Raw genomic sequence first — 14,899 nt, forward strand, 5'->3', positions numbered from 1 at the left:
GTTTGGCCAGGTGGATTTAGAATTGGCTTGCCTGCAGAAGGCAGAGGGTGGTGGTGGAGGGAGTACATTCAGATTGGAGGTTTGTGACTAGTGGTGTGCCACAAGGATCTGTTCTGGGACCTCTACTTTTCGTGATTTTTATTAAGGATCTGGATATGGAGGTAGGAGGGTGGGTTGGCAAGTTTTGCAGACGACACAAAGGTTGGTGGTGTTTTGGATAGTGTAGAGGATTGTCGAAGATTGCAGAGAGACATTGATAGGATGCAGAAGTGGCAGATGGAGTTCAACCCGGAGAAGTGTGAGGTGGTACACTTTGGAAGGACAAACTCCAAGGCAGAGTACAAAGTAAATGGCAGGATACTATACTTGGTAGTGTGAAGGAGCAGAGGGATCTGGGGATACATGTCCATAGATTCCTGAAAGTTGCCTCACAGGTAGATAGGGTAGTTAAGAAAGCTTATGGGGTGTTAGCTTTCATAAGTCGAGGGATAGAGTTCAAGAGTCGCAGGGTAATGATGCAGCTCTATAAAACTCTGGTTAGGCCATACTTGGAGTACTGTGTCCAGTTCTGGTCACCTCACTATAGGAAGGATGTGGAAGCATTGGAAAGGGTACAGAGGAGATTTACCAGGATGCTGCCTGGTTTAGAGAGTATGCATTATGATCAGAGATTAAGGGAGCTAGGGCTTTACTCTTTGGAGAGAAGGAGAATGAGAGGAGACATGATAGAGGTATACAAAATATTAAGAGGAATAGATAGAGTGGACAGCCAGCGCCTCTTCCCAGGGCACCACTGCTCAATACAAGAGGACATGGCTTTAAGGTAAGGGGTGGGAAGTTCAAGGGGGATATTAGAGGAAGATTTTTTACTCAGAGAGTGGTTGGTGCATGGAATGCACTACCTGAGTCAGTGGTGGAGGCAGATACACTAGTGAAGTTTAAGAGACTGCTACACAGGTATATGGAGGAATTTAAGGTCGGGGGGGTTATATGGGAGGCAGGGTTTGAGGGTTGGCACAACATTGTGGGCCAAAAGGGCTGTACTGTTCTATGTTCTATAAGATCTCCCCTCATTCTAAGTGCTAGGAAATAAACATAGAACAGAGAAATCTACAGCACATTGCAGGCCATTCAACCCACAATATTGTGCCGACCATGTAACCTACTCTGGAAACTGCCTCAAATTACCCTACCACATAGTCCTCTATTTTTCTAAGCTCCACGTACCTATCTAAGAGTCTCTTAAAAGACCCTATTGTATCCGCCTCCACCACCATCGCTGGCAGTGCATTCCATTTACCCACCACTCTCTGTGTGAACAAATTACCTCTGACATCTCCTCTGTACCTACTTCCAAGCACCTTAAAACTATGCCCCCTAATGTTAGTCATTTCAGCCCTGGGAAACAGCCTTTGACTATCCACAAGATCAATGCCTCTCATCATCTTATACACCTCTATCAGGTCACCTCTCATCCTCCTTTTTTTCCAAGGAGAAAAGGCCAAGTTCACTCAAGCTATTCTCATAAGGCATGCTCCCCAATCCAGGCAACATCCCTGTAAATTTCCTCTGCACTCTCTCTATAGTATCCATATCCTTCCTGTAGTGACCAGAACTGAAGAAAGTACTCCAAGTGGGGTCTAACTAAGGTCTTATATAGCTGTAACATTAGCTCACGGTTCTTGAACTCAGTCCCAAGGTTGATGAAGGCCAACACAGCATATACCTTCTTAACAAGACTGTCATCAGCTTTGAGTGTTCTATTGACACGGACCCCAGGTTCTCTCAGATCCTCCACACTGCCAAGAATCTTATCATTTATATTGTATTGTCTTCAAATTTGGCCTACCAAAATGAACCACTTCACACTTATCTGGGTTGAAGTCCATCTGCCAGTTCCGCATCTTATCAATGTTCCGCTGCAACCTCTGACAACCCTCCAGACTATCCACAGCACCCCTAACCTTTGTGTCTTTAGCAAATTTACTAAACCACCCTTCTACTTCTTCAGCCAGGTCACCGACCTCCATGCAGAAAGCATTTGATCAGGTTCCCCATGCAAGGCTCCTTCAGAAAGTAAGGAGGCATGGGATCCAAGGAGACCTTGCTTTGTGGATCCAGAATTGGCTTGCCCACAGAGGACAAAAGGTGGTTGTAGATGGTTTGTATCCTGCATGGAGGTCGGTGACCAGTGGTGTTCGGCAGGAATCAGTTCTGGGACCCATCCTCTTTGAGATTATTATAAATGACCTGGGTGAAAAAGTAGAAGGGTGATTTAGTAAGTTTGCTGAGGACACGAAGGTTGGGGGTGTTGTGGATAGTCTGGATGGTTGTCAGAGGTTACAGTGATACATCGATAGGATGCAAAACTGGGCTGAGAACTGGCAGATGGACTTCAACCCACATAAGTGTGGAGTGGTTCATTTTGGTAGGTCCAATTTGAAGACAGAATATGATATAAATGGTTAGACTCTTGGCAGTGTGCAGGATCAGCGAGATCTTGGGAACCGTGTCGATAGGACACTCAAAGCTGCTGCGCAGGTTGATGGTGTTGTTAAGAAGGTGTATGGTGTGTTTGCATTCATCAGCCGTGGGATTGAGTTCAAGAGCCGTGAAGTAATGTTACAGCTATACAAAAACTTGGTCAAATCCCACTTGAAGTATTGTGTTCAGTTCTGGTCGCCTCACTACAGGAAAGATGTGGAAACTATAGAAAGGGTGCAGAGGAGATTTACAAGGATGTTGCCTGGATTGGGGAGCATGCCTTATGAGAATAGGTTGAGTGAACTCGGCCTTTTCTCCTTGGAGTGATGGAGGATGAGAGGTGACCTGATGGAGGCGTATAAGATGATGAGAGGCATTGATCTTGTGGATCAACAGAGGCTTTTTCCCAGGGCTGAAATGGCTAGCACAAGGGGGCATAATTTTAAGGTGCTTGGAAGTAGGTACAGAGGAGATGTCAGGGGCAAGTTTTTCACACGTAGCCAGCAGCAGAGGTGGAGGCGAATACAAAAGGATCTTTTAAAAGCCTCTTAGAAAATAGAGGGCTACGCGCAAGGGAAATTCGAGTAGGTTACATGGTCAGCACAACATTGTGGGCCGCTAGGCCTGTAATGTACTGTTTAAAAATAATTCTATGTTCTAATAAAAGGAAAGGTACATCGTATCTGTAATTTCTCCAGTTAGCAGACGATTTCCCTCCAAGCCTCTCCGATGTAGTGGGGAATCGCGTACGAGGCAAGTTACAGCAGTAGTTTGCCACTGCCTTCTGCCGGGTAGTTTGTCAAATTGATTACAGTTAGAAGTTCTCCTTAGTGATTTTCCTCTAATCTACAATACTCCACTTACAAACTCATCATTAAGAGTAACAAACACTATTTACAAGGTGAACAATTTATGTTTATTCTCATGAATTACAATTTAAATATTTTCCAAATCAAAGAATTAAAGTGAATAATACTTCAAAACAACTCAATAAATGATTTAAACTTCAGCACTGAACAGTACAGAATCTTTCAAAGAGTTAAAGCCATCCAGAAATTGGGATTTAAAAAAATTTTAATAACAATGTTCATTCTCCATTATTTAGTTGCAATTAATCAAATACACAAGAATCTCCCTTCACTGAAGGGATTTCTGCTTCACAAACTACCTTTGTCTCTGTGAATATTGATGAGGCCTCTGTTGGTCAGGGTCGACCATGGATGTTGCACCCTAGCTGTCTAGATACGTCACAGCAAATTGAAACAGACAGCCTATAACAAATGAGTGCTATAAACTGGAATTCAATGTTGACACAATACATTGCAAAAATTACACATTTTATGAAAAGCAGTTTTTCAAATATCAGATGTCAAACTCCTCAAAACAAAATTGTGGCTGGTACAGCACAGTTCATAATATTTGTGGATGCAAGCTTTGTACTGAGACTTTTCTAGCCATTTTTACCGCTTCCGTTCTCCCTTCTGTGTTCTCTTCTTCTCCTTTTCTTTCCTTTCCTGCTTTGCAAGCTTGTCTTTTTCTCGCTGCAGTTTATCTTGCTCTTTCTTCTTCTGTGCATCTTCCCGAGCCTTTTCTCTTTCTGCTTTCTTTGCAACAAGAACAGCTTCAACATTTGTATTTTTGAAAAGAGCTGTAGTTAAATTAAGAATTTTTTTCCAATTCATATTTCTGGTAAACAATAATAATTTCAAATAAGTCCAAATGCATATTATGGAACTGGAAGTAAAATATAAGTTACAAAGAGTATTAAAACAACTTGATCTCCCTTTTTTCATTATTTTACGAGATACGTACATGTTTCATTTAACCCATTCCACTACTTTGCTTTTTAAAATCAGATATCATCAAATATAATGTGGTTCTCATGTATTAATTATCAGATTTATTTCTCAGGTCATGTGGGTTACAAATGAATAATAATGGAAAGATAGCAGCCCCATCATCTCCTCAGCTTTTTTTTTCTCCAGTTCAGCTGAAGGGTTTTGGCTCGAAATGCCAACTGTATTCTTTTCCACAGATGCTGCCTGCCCTGCTGAGTTCCTCCAGCACTTTGTGTGTGTTGCTTGGATTTCCAGCATCCGCAGTGCAGATTTTTTCTTGTTTGTGATTGGAGCCCCATCATTAAGCTCATTTTTTGAAAAAGTCACAAAAGCATTGGCAAATCTTTCCTCATCCTGAATTGATTTTTGTAATTCTTAATGTTCTGGAATATGATGCCCAGAATTTAGAGTATACGACAAGATCTGCAGCCCTAAAACGAGCAAAATTGGTATTTTCTCTGGAGGTAGAGTGTTCCTGGACCTCCAACACAAAGTGTGCCCAAATGTAGTAACTTTCTTCAATTAATTACAAGCATTTAATGCACAATGTAGTTTGTATAAGTGGATGACTCACTGTGCACCAGCTGTTTCAAAGAGCAATCTAGGTAGCTTCAACACTAAATTCTTCCCCAATATCCCTGCAATTTGTTTTCTCTTTCCATTATTCAGTTTTTTTTAAAGCAATCTTTGAATCCACAATTTCATTAAGAAACTGCAAGGGTAAAACAATGGTTATGGGAATCATATATGGGTCTCCAAATAGCAGCCAAGATGTGGGACTGAGATTGCAAAGGGAGCTGGAAAGGGCTTGTAACAAGGGTAATGACACAATTGTAATGGGGGACTGCAATATACAAAGGGATAGGGAAAATCAGGTTGGTGTCGGATCGTAAGAGAGGTAATTTGTTGACTGCCTACGCAATGGCTTTTTAGAGCAGCTTGTGCTCGAGCCTACTCAGGGAAAGGCTATCTTAACCTGGGTGTTGTGTAATAACCCAGATCTTATTAGGAAGCTTCACGTAAAGGAACTTTTAGGAGGCAGTGGTTATAATATAATTGAATTCATACTGCAATTTGAAAGGGAAAAGAATCTCTCCTTGGCTATCCATCCCATAGGATGATGATAGTTCCTTTCAGTCAGTTAGTGGGGTGGTACCCCACTCCTCAGAAAGTAACAGCGTGTGCGTGAGTGGATTTTAGGTGAGTAGGGGGCTTGCACAGGTCCAGACCCACCCTCTCGACATCCTCTCCTGGATCCAGCGGCATGGTGGGGTCCAAGATGGCTGGGGGAGGTTCTGTTGCGGTGAATGGCCAGACCAAGCTTCGATGCAAGGGATGCCCTTTCCACGCTTCACGGCATGTGTTTGCTAGATGGCTGTTGACCCTACGAGAGGGTTCATCCGCCCTTTGACAGGTCTTGTTTTTCGTCCTGCAGGGTGTCTAGCCACCCTCCTCACCAGGCAAGCCTGGTGGGGGAGCCGGTTTAGTCGCCGACCACCTGACCATGCGACAGGTAGTACTGGGTTACAAGGTACCAGTAACACTCAGACGAGTGACCTGACCAACTGGGGGGGGGGGGGGAGGGCGCGGAATTGGCGGATACTGGTGGGGATGATGGCACAGCAGAGGTGGCTGAAGTTTCTGAGAATAGTTCATAAGGTGCAAGATAGATATGTCCCACAGAGGAAGAAGTGGTTGACAAGGGAAGTTAAGGACTGCATAAAAGCCGAGGAAAGGGCATATAAGGTAGCAAAAGTGAGTGGGAAGTTGGATTGGGAAGCTTTTAAAATCCAACAAAAGGCAACCAAAAAAGCAACAGGAAGGGAAAAGATGAAATATAAGAGCAAACTAGCCAATAATATAAAGCAGGATACTACAAGTTTTTTTCAGTTATATAAATAATAAAAGGGAGGTGAGTTGATATTGGACCCCAGGAAAATGATGCGAGTTAGGTAGTAATGGGGGACAAAGAAATGGCAGATGAACTTAGTGGATATTTTGTATCTGTCGTCACTGTGGAAGACACTAGCAGTGTGCCAGAGGTCCGTGAGTGTCAGGGAGCAGGAGTGAGTGCCATTGCTATTACAAAGGAAAAAGTGTGAGGCAAACTCAAAGGTCTTAAGGTAGATAAGTCACCTGGACGAGTGGACTACATTCCAGAGTCCCGAGAGATGCATTGGTCATGATCTTTCAGTAATCACTTGATTCTGGTATGGGGCTGGAAGACTGGAAGATTGCAAATGTTTCTCCACTCTTTAAGAAGGGAGGAAGGCAAAAGAAAGGAAATTATAGGTCAGTTAGTCTAATCTCAGTGGTTGGGAAAATGTTGGAGTCTATTCAGCATGGTTTCTGTGAAGAGAAATCTTGACTGACAAATCTGTTGGGAGTTCAGGGCTGGAATGGCTAACACGAGAGGGCACAGTTTTAAGGTGCTTGGAAGAAGGTACAGAGGGGATGTCAGGGGTAAGTTTTTTTTTACACAGAGAGTGGTGAGTGCGTGGAATAGGCTGCCGGCAATGGTGGTGGAGGCGGATACAATCGGGTCTTTTAAGAGACTCCTGGATAGCTGTATGGAGCTCAGAAAAATAGAGGGCTATGGGTTACACAAGGTAATTTCTAAAGTAAGTACATGTTTGGCACAGCATTGTGGGCTGAAGGGCCTGTATTGTGCTGTAGGTTTTCTATGTTTTCTTTGAGGAGGTAGCAAGCAGGGTGGACAAAGGAGAGACAGTGGATGTCATTTACTTCGATTTTAAGAAGACATTTGATAAGGTGCCACACATGAGGCTGCTTGAGTAGATAAAATCCTATGGCGTTACAGAAAAGATACTGGCATGGATAGAGGAATGGCTGACAGGCAGGAGGCAGCGAGAGGGAATAAAAGGGGCCTTTTCTGGTTGGTGCTAGTGACTAGTGGTGTTCCTCAGGGCTCAGTATTGGGACCGCTGCTTTTCACATTGTTTGTCAATGATTTAGATAATGGAGTTGATGTCTTCGTGGCAAAGTGTACAGATGATATGAAGATAGGTGGAGAGGTGAGTGCTGAGGAAGCAATGTGATTGCAGCAGGACTTAGACAAGTTGAAAGAATGGGCAAAAAAGTGGCAGATGGAATACAGTGTTGGGAAATGTATGATAATGCATTTTGGTAAAAGGAACAATAGCACAGACTATTATCTAAATGGAGAGATGGTTCAAACATCAGAGGTGACGAAGGGCTTAGGAGTCCTCATGCAAGACTACTAGAAGTTTAATTTACAGGTTGCATCTGTGGTAAAGAAGGCAAATGCAATGTTGGCATTTATTTCACAGGGATCAGAATATAAAAGCAAGGAGATAATGCTGAGGCTTTATAAGACACTAGTCAGGCTGTACTTGGAGTATTGTCAACAGTTTTGGGCCCTATATCACAAAGGAGACAATCCAGAGGAGGTTCACGAGGATGATTCCAGGAATGAAGGGGTTAACATATGAGGAGCATTTGGCATCTTTGGGCCTGTACTCACTGAAATTTAGAGGAATTTGGCAGGCGATCTCATTAAAACCTGCCTGATGTTGAAAGGACTAGATAAGGTTGTGGAGACGATGTTTCCTCTGGTGGGGTTATCCAGAACTAGTGGCCATAGCCTCAAAATTGAGGGGCAACCCTTTCGAACAGAGACAAGGAGGAATTCTTTTAGCCAGAGAGTAGTGAATCTGTGGAATGCTCTGCCACAGACTGCGGTGGAGGCCAAGTCCGTGGGTATACTTAAGGCGGAAGATGATCATTTCCTGATCGGTCAGGGCATCAAAAGATATGGTGAGAAGGCAGGTGTGTGAGGTTGTGGGATACAGGATCAGCCATGATGGAGCAGACTCGATGGGATGAATTGTCTAATTCTGCTCCCATGTCTTATGTCATACCCGCCAATCTCCAACTCACACTACAAGGTCATCTGCCTTATTCTGTATACTGCAGGCATTGAAATATAACACCTTAAGTCCTGTATTCACCCTTTTCGATTTTGTCCCCGTTACACTGCAACTCACTCCACTAACTGTAATTTTGCCCTGTCATTTGCCTGTCCTTTCTCACAGTCTTATAAAACACTTGTATACCAGCTGCCCCATCCTCACCCTTATCATTGCAGTTCCCATCCTCCTGCCAAATTAGTTTAAACCCACCCCAACAGCTCTAGGAAACCCGACCGCAAAAATATTGGTCCCCCAAGGGTTCTGGTATAACCTGTCCTTTCTGTACGGGTCATACCTTCCCCAGAACATAGAAAACCTACAACACAATACAGGCCCTTCGGCCCACAAAGCTATGCCGAACATGTACTTTCCTTAGAACTACCTAGGCTTATCCATAGTCCTCTATTTTTCTAAGCTCCATGTATCCATCCAGGAATCTCTTAAAAGACCCTATTATTTCCGCCTCCACCACTGCCACCGGCAGCCCATTCCACGCACTCACCACTCTGAGTAAAAAAACTTACCCCCGACATCTCCTCTGTACCTACTTCCAAACACTTTAAAACTGTGCCCTCTCGTGCTAGCCATTTCAGCCCTGGGAAAAAGCCTCTGACTATCCACACGATCAATGCCTCTCACCATCTTATACACCTCTATCAGGTCACATCTCATCCTCCGTCGCTCCAAGGAGAAAAGGCTTGACTCAGCCTATTCTCATAAGACATGCTCCCCAATCCAGGCAACATCCTTGAAAATCTCGTCTGCACCCTTTCTATGGTTTCCACATCCTTCCCATAGTGAGGTGACCAGAATTGAGCACAGTATTCCAAGTGGGGTCTGACCAGGGTCCTATATAGCTGCAACATTACCTCTCAGCTCTTAAATTCAATTCCACGATTGATGAAGGCCAATACACCGTATGCTTTCTTAACCACAGAGTCAACCTGTGTAGCAGCTTTGAGTGTCCTATGGACTCAGATCCCAAGATCCCTCTGATCCTCTGCACTGCCAAGAGTCTTACCATTAATGCTATATTCTGCCATCATATTTGACCTACCAAAATGAAGCACCTCACGAGGATATAGTTTTAAGGTGCTTGGAAGTAAGTACAGAGGAGATGTCCGGGGTGAGTTTTTTTAACGCAGTGTGGTGAGTGCGTGGAATAGGCTGCCAGTGGTGGTGGTGGAGGCGGAAATGATAGGGTCCTTTAAACGACTCCTGGACGGCTGCACGGAGCTTCAAAAAATAGAGGGCTATGGGTAAGGCCAAGGTAGTTCGAAGGTAGGGAGATGTTCGGCACAGCTTTGCAGGCCGAAAGGCCTATATTGTGATGTATGTTTTCTATGTTTCTATGTTTAATCCGTCTCCCTACGTGCTCTTTGATGTCCCTGTTACTATTGGGCGGCCTATAAAAAACACCCAATAGTTATTGACCCCTTCCTATTCCTAACCTGCACCCACAGAGACTCCGTAGACAACCCCTCCATGACTTCCTCCTTTTCTGCAGCCGTGACACTATCTCCGATCAGCAGTGCCATGCCCCCACCTCTTTTGCCTCCCTTCCTGTCCTTTCTGAAACATCTAAAGTCTGGCACTTGAAGTAGCCATTCCTGGCCCTGAGCCATCCAAGTCTCTGTAATGGCCACCACATCATAGCTCTAAGTGCTGATCCACGCTCTAAACTCATCCGCTTTATTCATAATACTCCTCGCATTAAAATAGACACTGTTCAAACCATCGGTCTGAGTGTGTCCCTTCTCTATCACCTGCCTATCTTTCCTTTCGCACAGTTTCCAAGCTTTCTCTATTTGTGAGCCAACAGCCCCTTCCTCCATCTCTTCAGTTCGATTCTTACCCCCCAGCAATTCCAGTTTAAACTCTCCCCAATAGCCTTTGCAAAGCTCCCTGCCAGGATATTGGTCCCCCTCAGATTCAAGTACAACCCATCCTTTTTGTACAGGTCACACCTGCCCCAAAAGAGGTCCCAAAGATCCAGAAATCTGAATCCCTGCCTCCTGCTCCAATCCCTCAGCCATGCATTTATCCTCCACCTCACTCTATTCCTATACTCATTGTCGTTTGGCACAGACAGTAATCCCGAGATTACTACCTTTGTGGTCCTGCTTCTCAACTTCCTTCCTAACTCCCTGTAGTCTGTTTTCAGGACCTCCTCCTTTTTCCTCCCTATGTCATCAGTACCAATATGTACCACGACTTCTGGCTGTTCTCCTTCCCACTTCAGGATATTGTGGACGCGATCAGAAACATCCTGGACCCTGACACCTGGGAGGCAAGCTACCATCCGCGTTTCTTTCCTGTCTGACCCCCTAACTTTAGAGTCCCCTATCACTGCTGCCATCTTCTTCCTTCCCCTACCCTTCTGAGCCACAGGGCCAGACTCTGTGCTAGAGACGCGACCACTGTTGCTTCCCCCAGGTAGGCCGTCTCCCCCAACAGTACTCAAACAGGAGTACTTATTGTTAAGGGGGACAGCCACAGGGGTACACTCTAGCATCTGACTCCTGCCCTTCCCTCTCCTGACTGTTACCCACTTATCTGTCTCCCCAGGCCCCAGAGTGACTACCTGCCTATAGCTCCTATAGAAGAGATCCCAATGATTCAGACATACGCAATCCTGCCCCTTGCACCACTATTTCAGCCATGTATTCATCTGCCAAGTCATCCTATTTTTACCCTCACTGGTGCATGGCACAGGTAGGTATCCAGAGATTACTCCCCTGGAAGTCTTGCCCTGGGAGTCCCTTTATTCTCGATTCATGTCCTCCTCTCACTTCCTGCTTGTATCGTTGTTACCAGTGTTTACCACGACTTCCAGCTGTTCACCCTTCTCTTTCAGAATGCTGTGGACCCGATCCAAAACATCCCTGCCCCGGCACCCGGGAGGCAACCTGCCATCTGGGTGTCTCTGTTGCACCCGCAGAATCTCCTGATTGCTCCCCTAATGATGGAATCCTTCATCACTACTGCAGTCCTTTTCTCCCCACCATCCCTTCACCTGCTCACTCCATCTCCGTCTTCTTCCCCCCACCACACCCCAACTCTATTATTATTATTGAGGGAAACGGTACAAGGGATACTCTGCACTGGCTGTCGATTCCCTTTTGCTCTCTTGACAGTCACCCTGGTAACTACCTCCTACAACTTACAGTGACTACCTCCCTGTAGCTCCTATCATCTCCTCATTCTCCCGAAGGTCTTTGACCTTTACATGGTCTCTGAAGAGCTGCAGCTCAGTGCACTTCATGCAGATAACGTCATCAGGGAGACTGGAGGTTTCTGAACGTTCCAAGTCACACAAGGATTACACTAACTCTGGACCCATTCCCACTATCTATGTACTAACAAAAAAGGAAACTTGCTGGAAAACTTACTTAGACCCTCCACCTGTGTTTGCCCAAGTCTGTTGAGCCAAGGCCTGACCACTCCAACACTCACCCTGTCAACAATAGCTGCTCTGCTTGCACATCCTTTCTTTTTATTGGCTCAAATAAGGCTCACTCCCCCGACGAGAGCTGAAGTTTTCAAATGGTGCCCGTTCTGCAAGATGTCATTCTCTCACTACTTCAATTAGATACTGCAAACAAGACTTCTGGTTTTCAAATGACTCCCGTCCTGCACAAGATGTCACTCTCTCACTCACTACTTCAAACAGTAACTCACTGTTTACTTGAAAGATCAAGCATTTGAGGGTGATGGGGAATTGACACAGAAGAGGAGTTGAGGCTGGCATAAATTAGCCATGAATGTATTGAATGGTAGGGCTGGCTTTGGGCCTAGGTGGTTTACTCCTGTTTCCATTTCTTTTGGTTAAATGTTCTAGAATAGCCTATAATTAATAATTACATGGACACAATTTTTTTTAATGGAAATGTAAATAGTTTTGCTGAGATTACAGTTGAAGCTCACTTCCACTCCCCTTCTGATCCTCAGTTTCAACTTAAAATGAAAACTATTTTAAACTGACACTCTTGACAAAAATCACAAAAAAGTAAATAAAAGCAATAAAAATATTCTTAAAATGCTCCACAGAAATCTGAAGCATGCAACAAATTTATCATAAACAGCATAACTGCAGTATTTTGAAATGTTACAAGCACAAAATATTTATGATTAAATTACTTTAAGAAATCATACACCAAAATGTGTTAGAAAAAGGATACACTTATCACTATCAAAATTAAATGATCCATTTCCTCCATGTCCCTCTTCATCTTCAGTGTTTCAGTTAAAGAAATTAAATGTTTAAGCTGTGAAAAACAAATAAAACAAAAACTGGTGCATTCTAGCATTTGTTTGGTAAGTCATTTCAGATATAACACAACAATTGAATGCAAAGGGCATTTACAATAAGACTGATGGGATCCACTCCTACATTTTGAGCTCCAAAATGTTACATGTAGAATTTGCAAGGAGAAAACAAATTCAATATTTTCATTGGAAAAAAATGAAATAGATCACACAAAGTGACTAAATGAATTAGCTTGCAGACAAATTACTCCTGGACAATATACTACAACTAAATGTAGTTTCATTAAATCAAATGATACACAGGATATTAGCTTGATCAATATTAATTCAATTTAGTCAACAAAATGTTTGGTAGAATTTAGCAATCTCACTAAATTGTTACAAAAATTGATTAATGAAGATAATGTACGTTATCACACTTCAGTAACTGTTCGTGACATAGGAAACCTTGAATTGTTTGGTTGAGTGGCTGAGTTTTTTTGGTAATTTTTTTAATTGAATTTCATCATCAAACATTTCCATAAGATGTATTTCAGATACTGTACATATATCATATAATATTTATCTGAGGTATACACTTAAAGGAGAGGAAAGAACAAGCAAAAGGAGAAAACTATGTACAAAGTAGGGAGTGATTTTTTTTAACAATATATTGATTCGTGAGAATAAAATCAGGCCTATGAGGTGTCATGTAGTTAAACCATTTTTTCCAGTATGAATAAAATTGTTCCAACTTATGATTAACAGATGCTGTTATCTTCTCCATTTTGTAAATGTCCATTGTAATTTCCATCCATGCGTTTAAAGTTGGGCTCTCCTGTGATAACCATTTCCTGGTAAGGGTCTTTTTACCAGCCACCAGCAGTACATTCATTAAATATTTATCTCTTTTCAACCATTCTTGAGGTATATACCCAAAATATATGGTCTCACTTTCTAAGGGTATTTCACATTTAAAGATGTCTTGTAGGGCATTATGTATCCCACTCCAATAGTCTTTAATAACAGGGCATTCCCGGAAAATATGATAATGGTTTGCATTTTGATTTCCATAATTTCTCCAGCAAACAGGGGAGTTACTATTATAATGGGATTTCTGAGAAGGTGTAATAAAATATCTTATCAAGTTTTTCCACCCAAACTCCCTCCATTTCTGTGAACTGGTACACTTTCATTGATAACTCCATATTATTGTCCAGTCTTCCTCAGATATTATTATCCCTCCTTCCTTCTCCCATTTTGTTTTAATGTATGAAGTCGAATGTGTTTTAAAATTTGACAAACCCTTATATACACTTGAAATTATTCTACAGTTCTGTTGTCTGAATTATATGCTTTTCTAAATAGCTCTATCGGACATGTACTTGCCTTGGTTACATTTTTAACCGTCCTATTAACATACTGTTGCATCTGCAAATACCGGTAAAAGTCTTGTTTTTCTAATAAGTGTTTCTCTTTGAGCATTTCAAAACTGAACAGTGTTCCTTCTTTCATTATATTGCAAATAGCTGTTATTCCTTTAGCTGTCCAGTCCTTAAATCTAGCATCCAGTTTATTCGGCGTAAAATCCGAGTCATATGCACACCATTCAAGAATTGCAATGTCTCTCTCTAGTTTATAATCTTTTATAACAGTCAAGTGGTTAAGGCATTGGACTAGCAACCTGAAGGTCGTGAGTTTGAGCCCCGGCCGAGGGAATGTGTTGTGTCCTTGAGCAAGGTACTTCATCACACATTGCTCTGCAACGACACTGGTGCCAAGCTGTATGGGTCCTAATGCCCTTCCCTTGGACAACATTGGTGTTGTGGAGAGGGGAGACCAGCATGGGCAACTTCTGGTCTTCCATACAACCTTGCCCAGGCCTGCGCTGTGGAGAGTGAAGACTTTCCAGGCGCAGATCCATGGTCTCGCAAGACTAACGGATGCCTTATAATAGTTTTCCATATTTTAAGAGTCCATTTCACCCACGAGTTGTCAATATTATTTATGTAACTTTGTAGGTTGTTATCAGCCAAAATTGCCTGTATGGGGATAGAAAGTATCCTCTCCTCAATGTTTTCCCATTGAGCGTCGTATGATGGGTTGCACCAGCATATCATGGCTCTCAACTGTGCTGCAAAATAATAACCTCCAAGAGAAGGTAGGCCCCATTCCCACTTTTCCTTGGCTAATTGCAAAGTTTTGAGACGAACTCTAAGCCATTTAACTTGCCATATATATCTCGATAGCATCTTGTTCCATTCATTGAATTGATTTTGGTTAATCTCTGTTGGTAGGGTCTGAAAGAGATATAGCAGTCTGGGCAGTATATTCATTTTAATAGATTCAATCCTTGAAATGAGACCAAGAAAAGGA

The 14,899-nt window shown here is 42.9% G+C and overlaps 1 protein-coding gene across 1 annotated transcript in view; it reads right to left on the bottom strand.

Annotated features, from left to right (window-relative positions):
- Positions 1 to 3,395: 3,395 nt before the first annotated feature.
- Positions 3,396 to 14,899, bottom strand: part of ccdc43 (coiled-coil domain containing 43) — a 79,907-nt gene continuing 68,403 nt past the window's right edge. The window contains exons 4-5 of the mRNA XM_072248781.1: positions 12,457 to 12,512; positions 3,396 to 4,132 (exon numbers count right to left, since the gene is read on the bottom strand). Coding sequence (XP_072104882.1) covers positions 3,945 to 4,132; positions 12,457 to 12,512 — 244 coding nt within the window. The 3' untranslated portion in view covers positions 3,396 to 3,944. The remainder of the gene's footprint in view (positions 4,133 to 12,456; positions 12,513 to 14,899) is intronic.

Source organism: Mobula birostris, chromosome X (assembly GCF_030028105.1).
Source record: "Mobula birostris isolate sMobBir1 chromosome X, sMobBir1.hap1, whole genome shotgun sequence".
NCBI lineage: Eukaryota > Metazoa > Chordata > Chondrichthyes > Myliobatiformes > Myliobatidae > Mobula > Mobula birostris.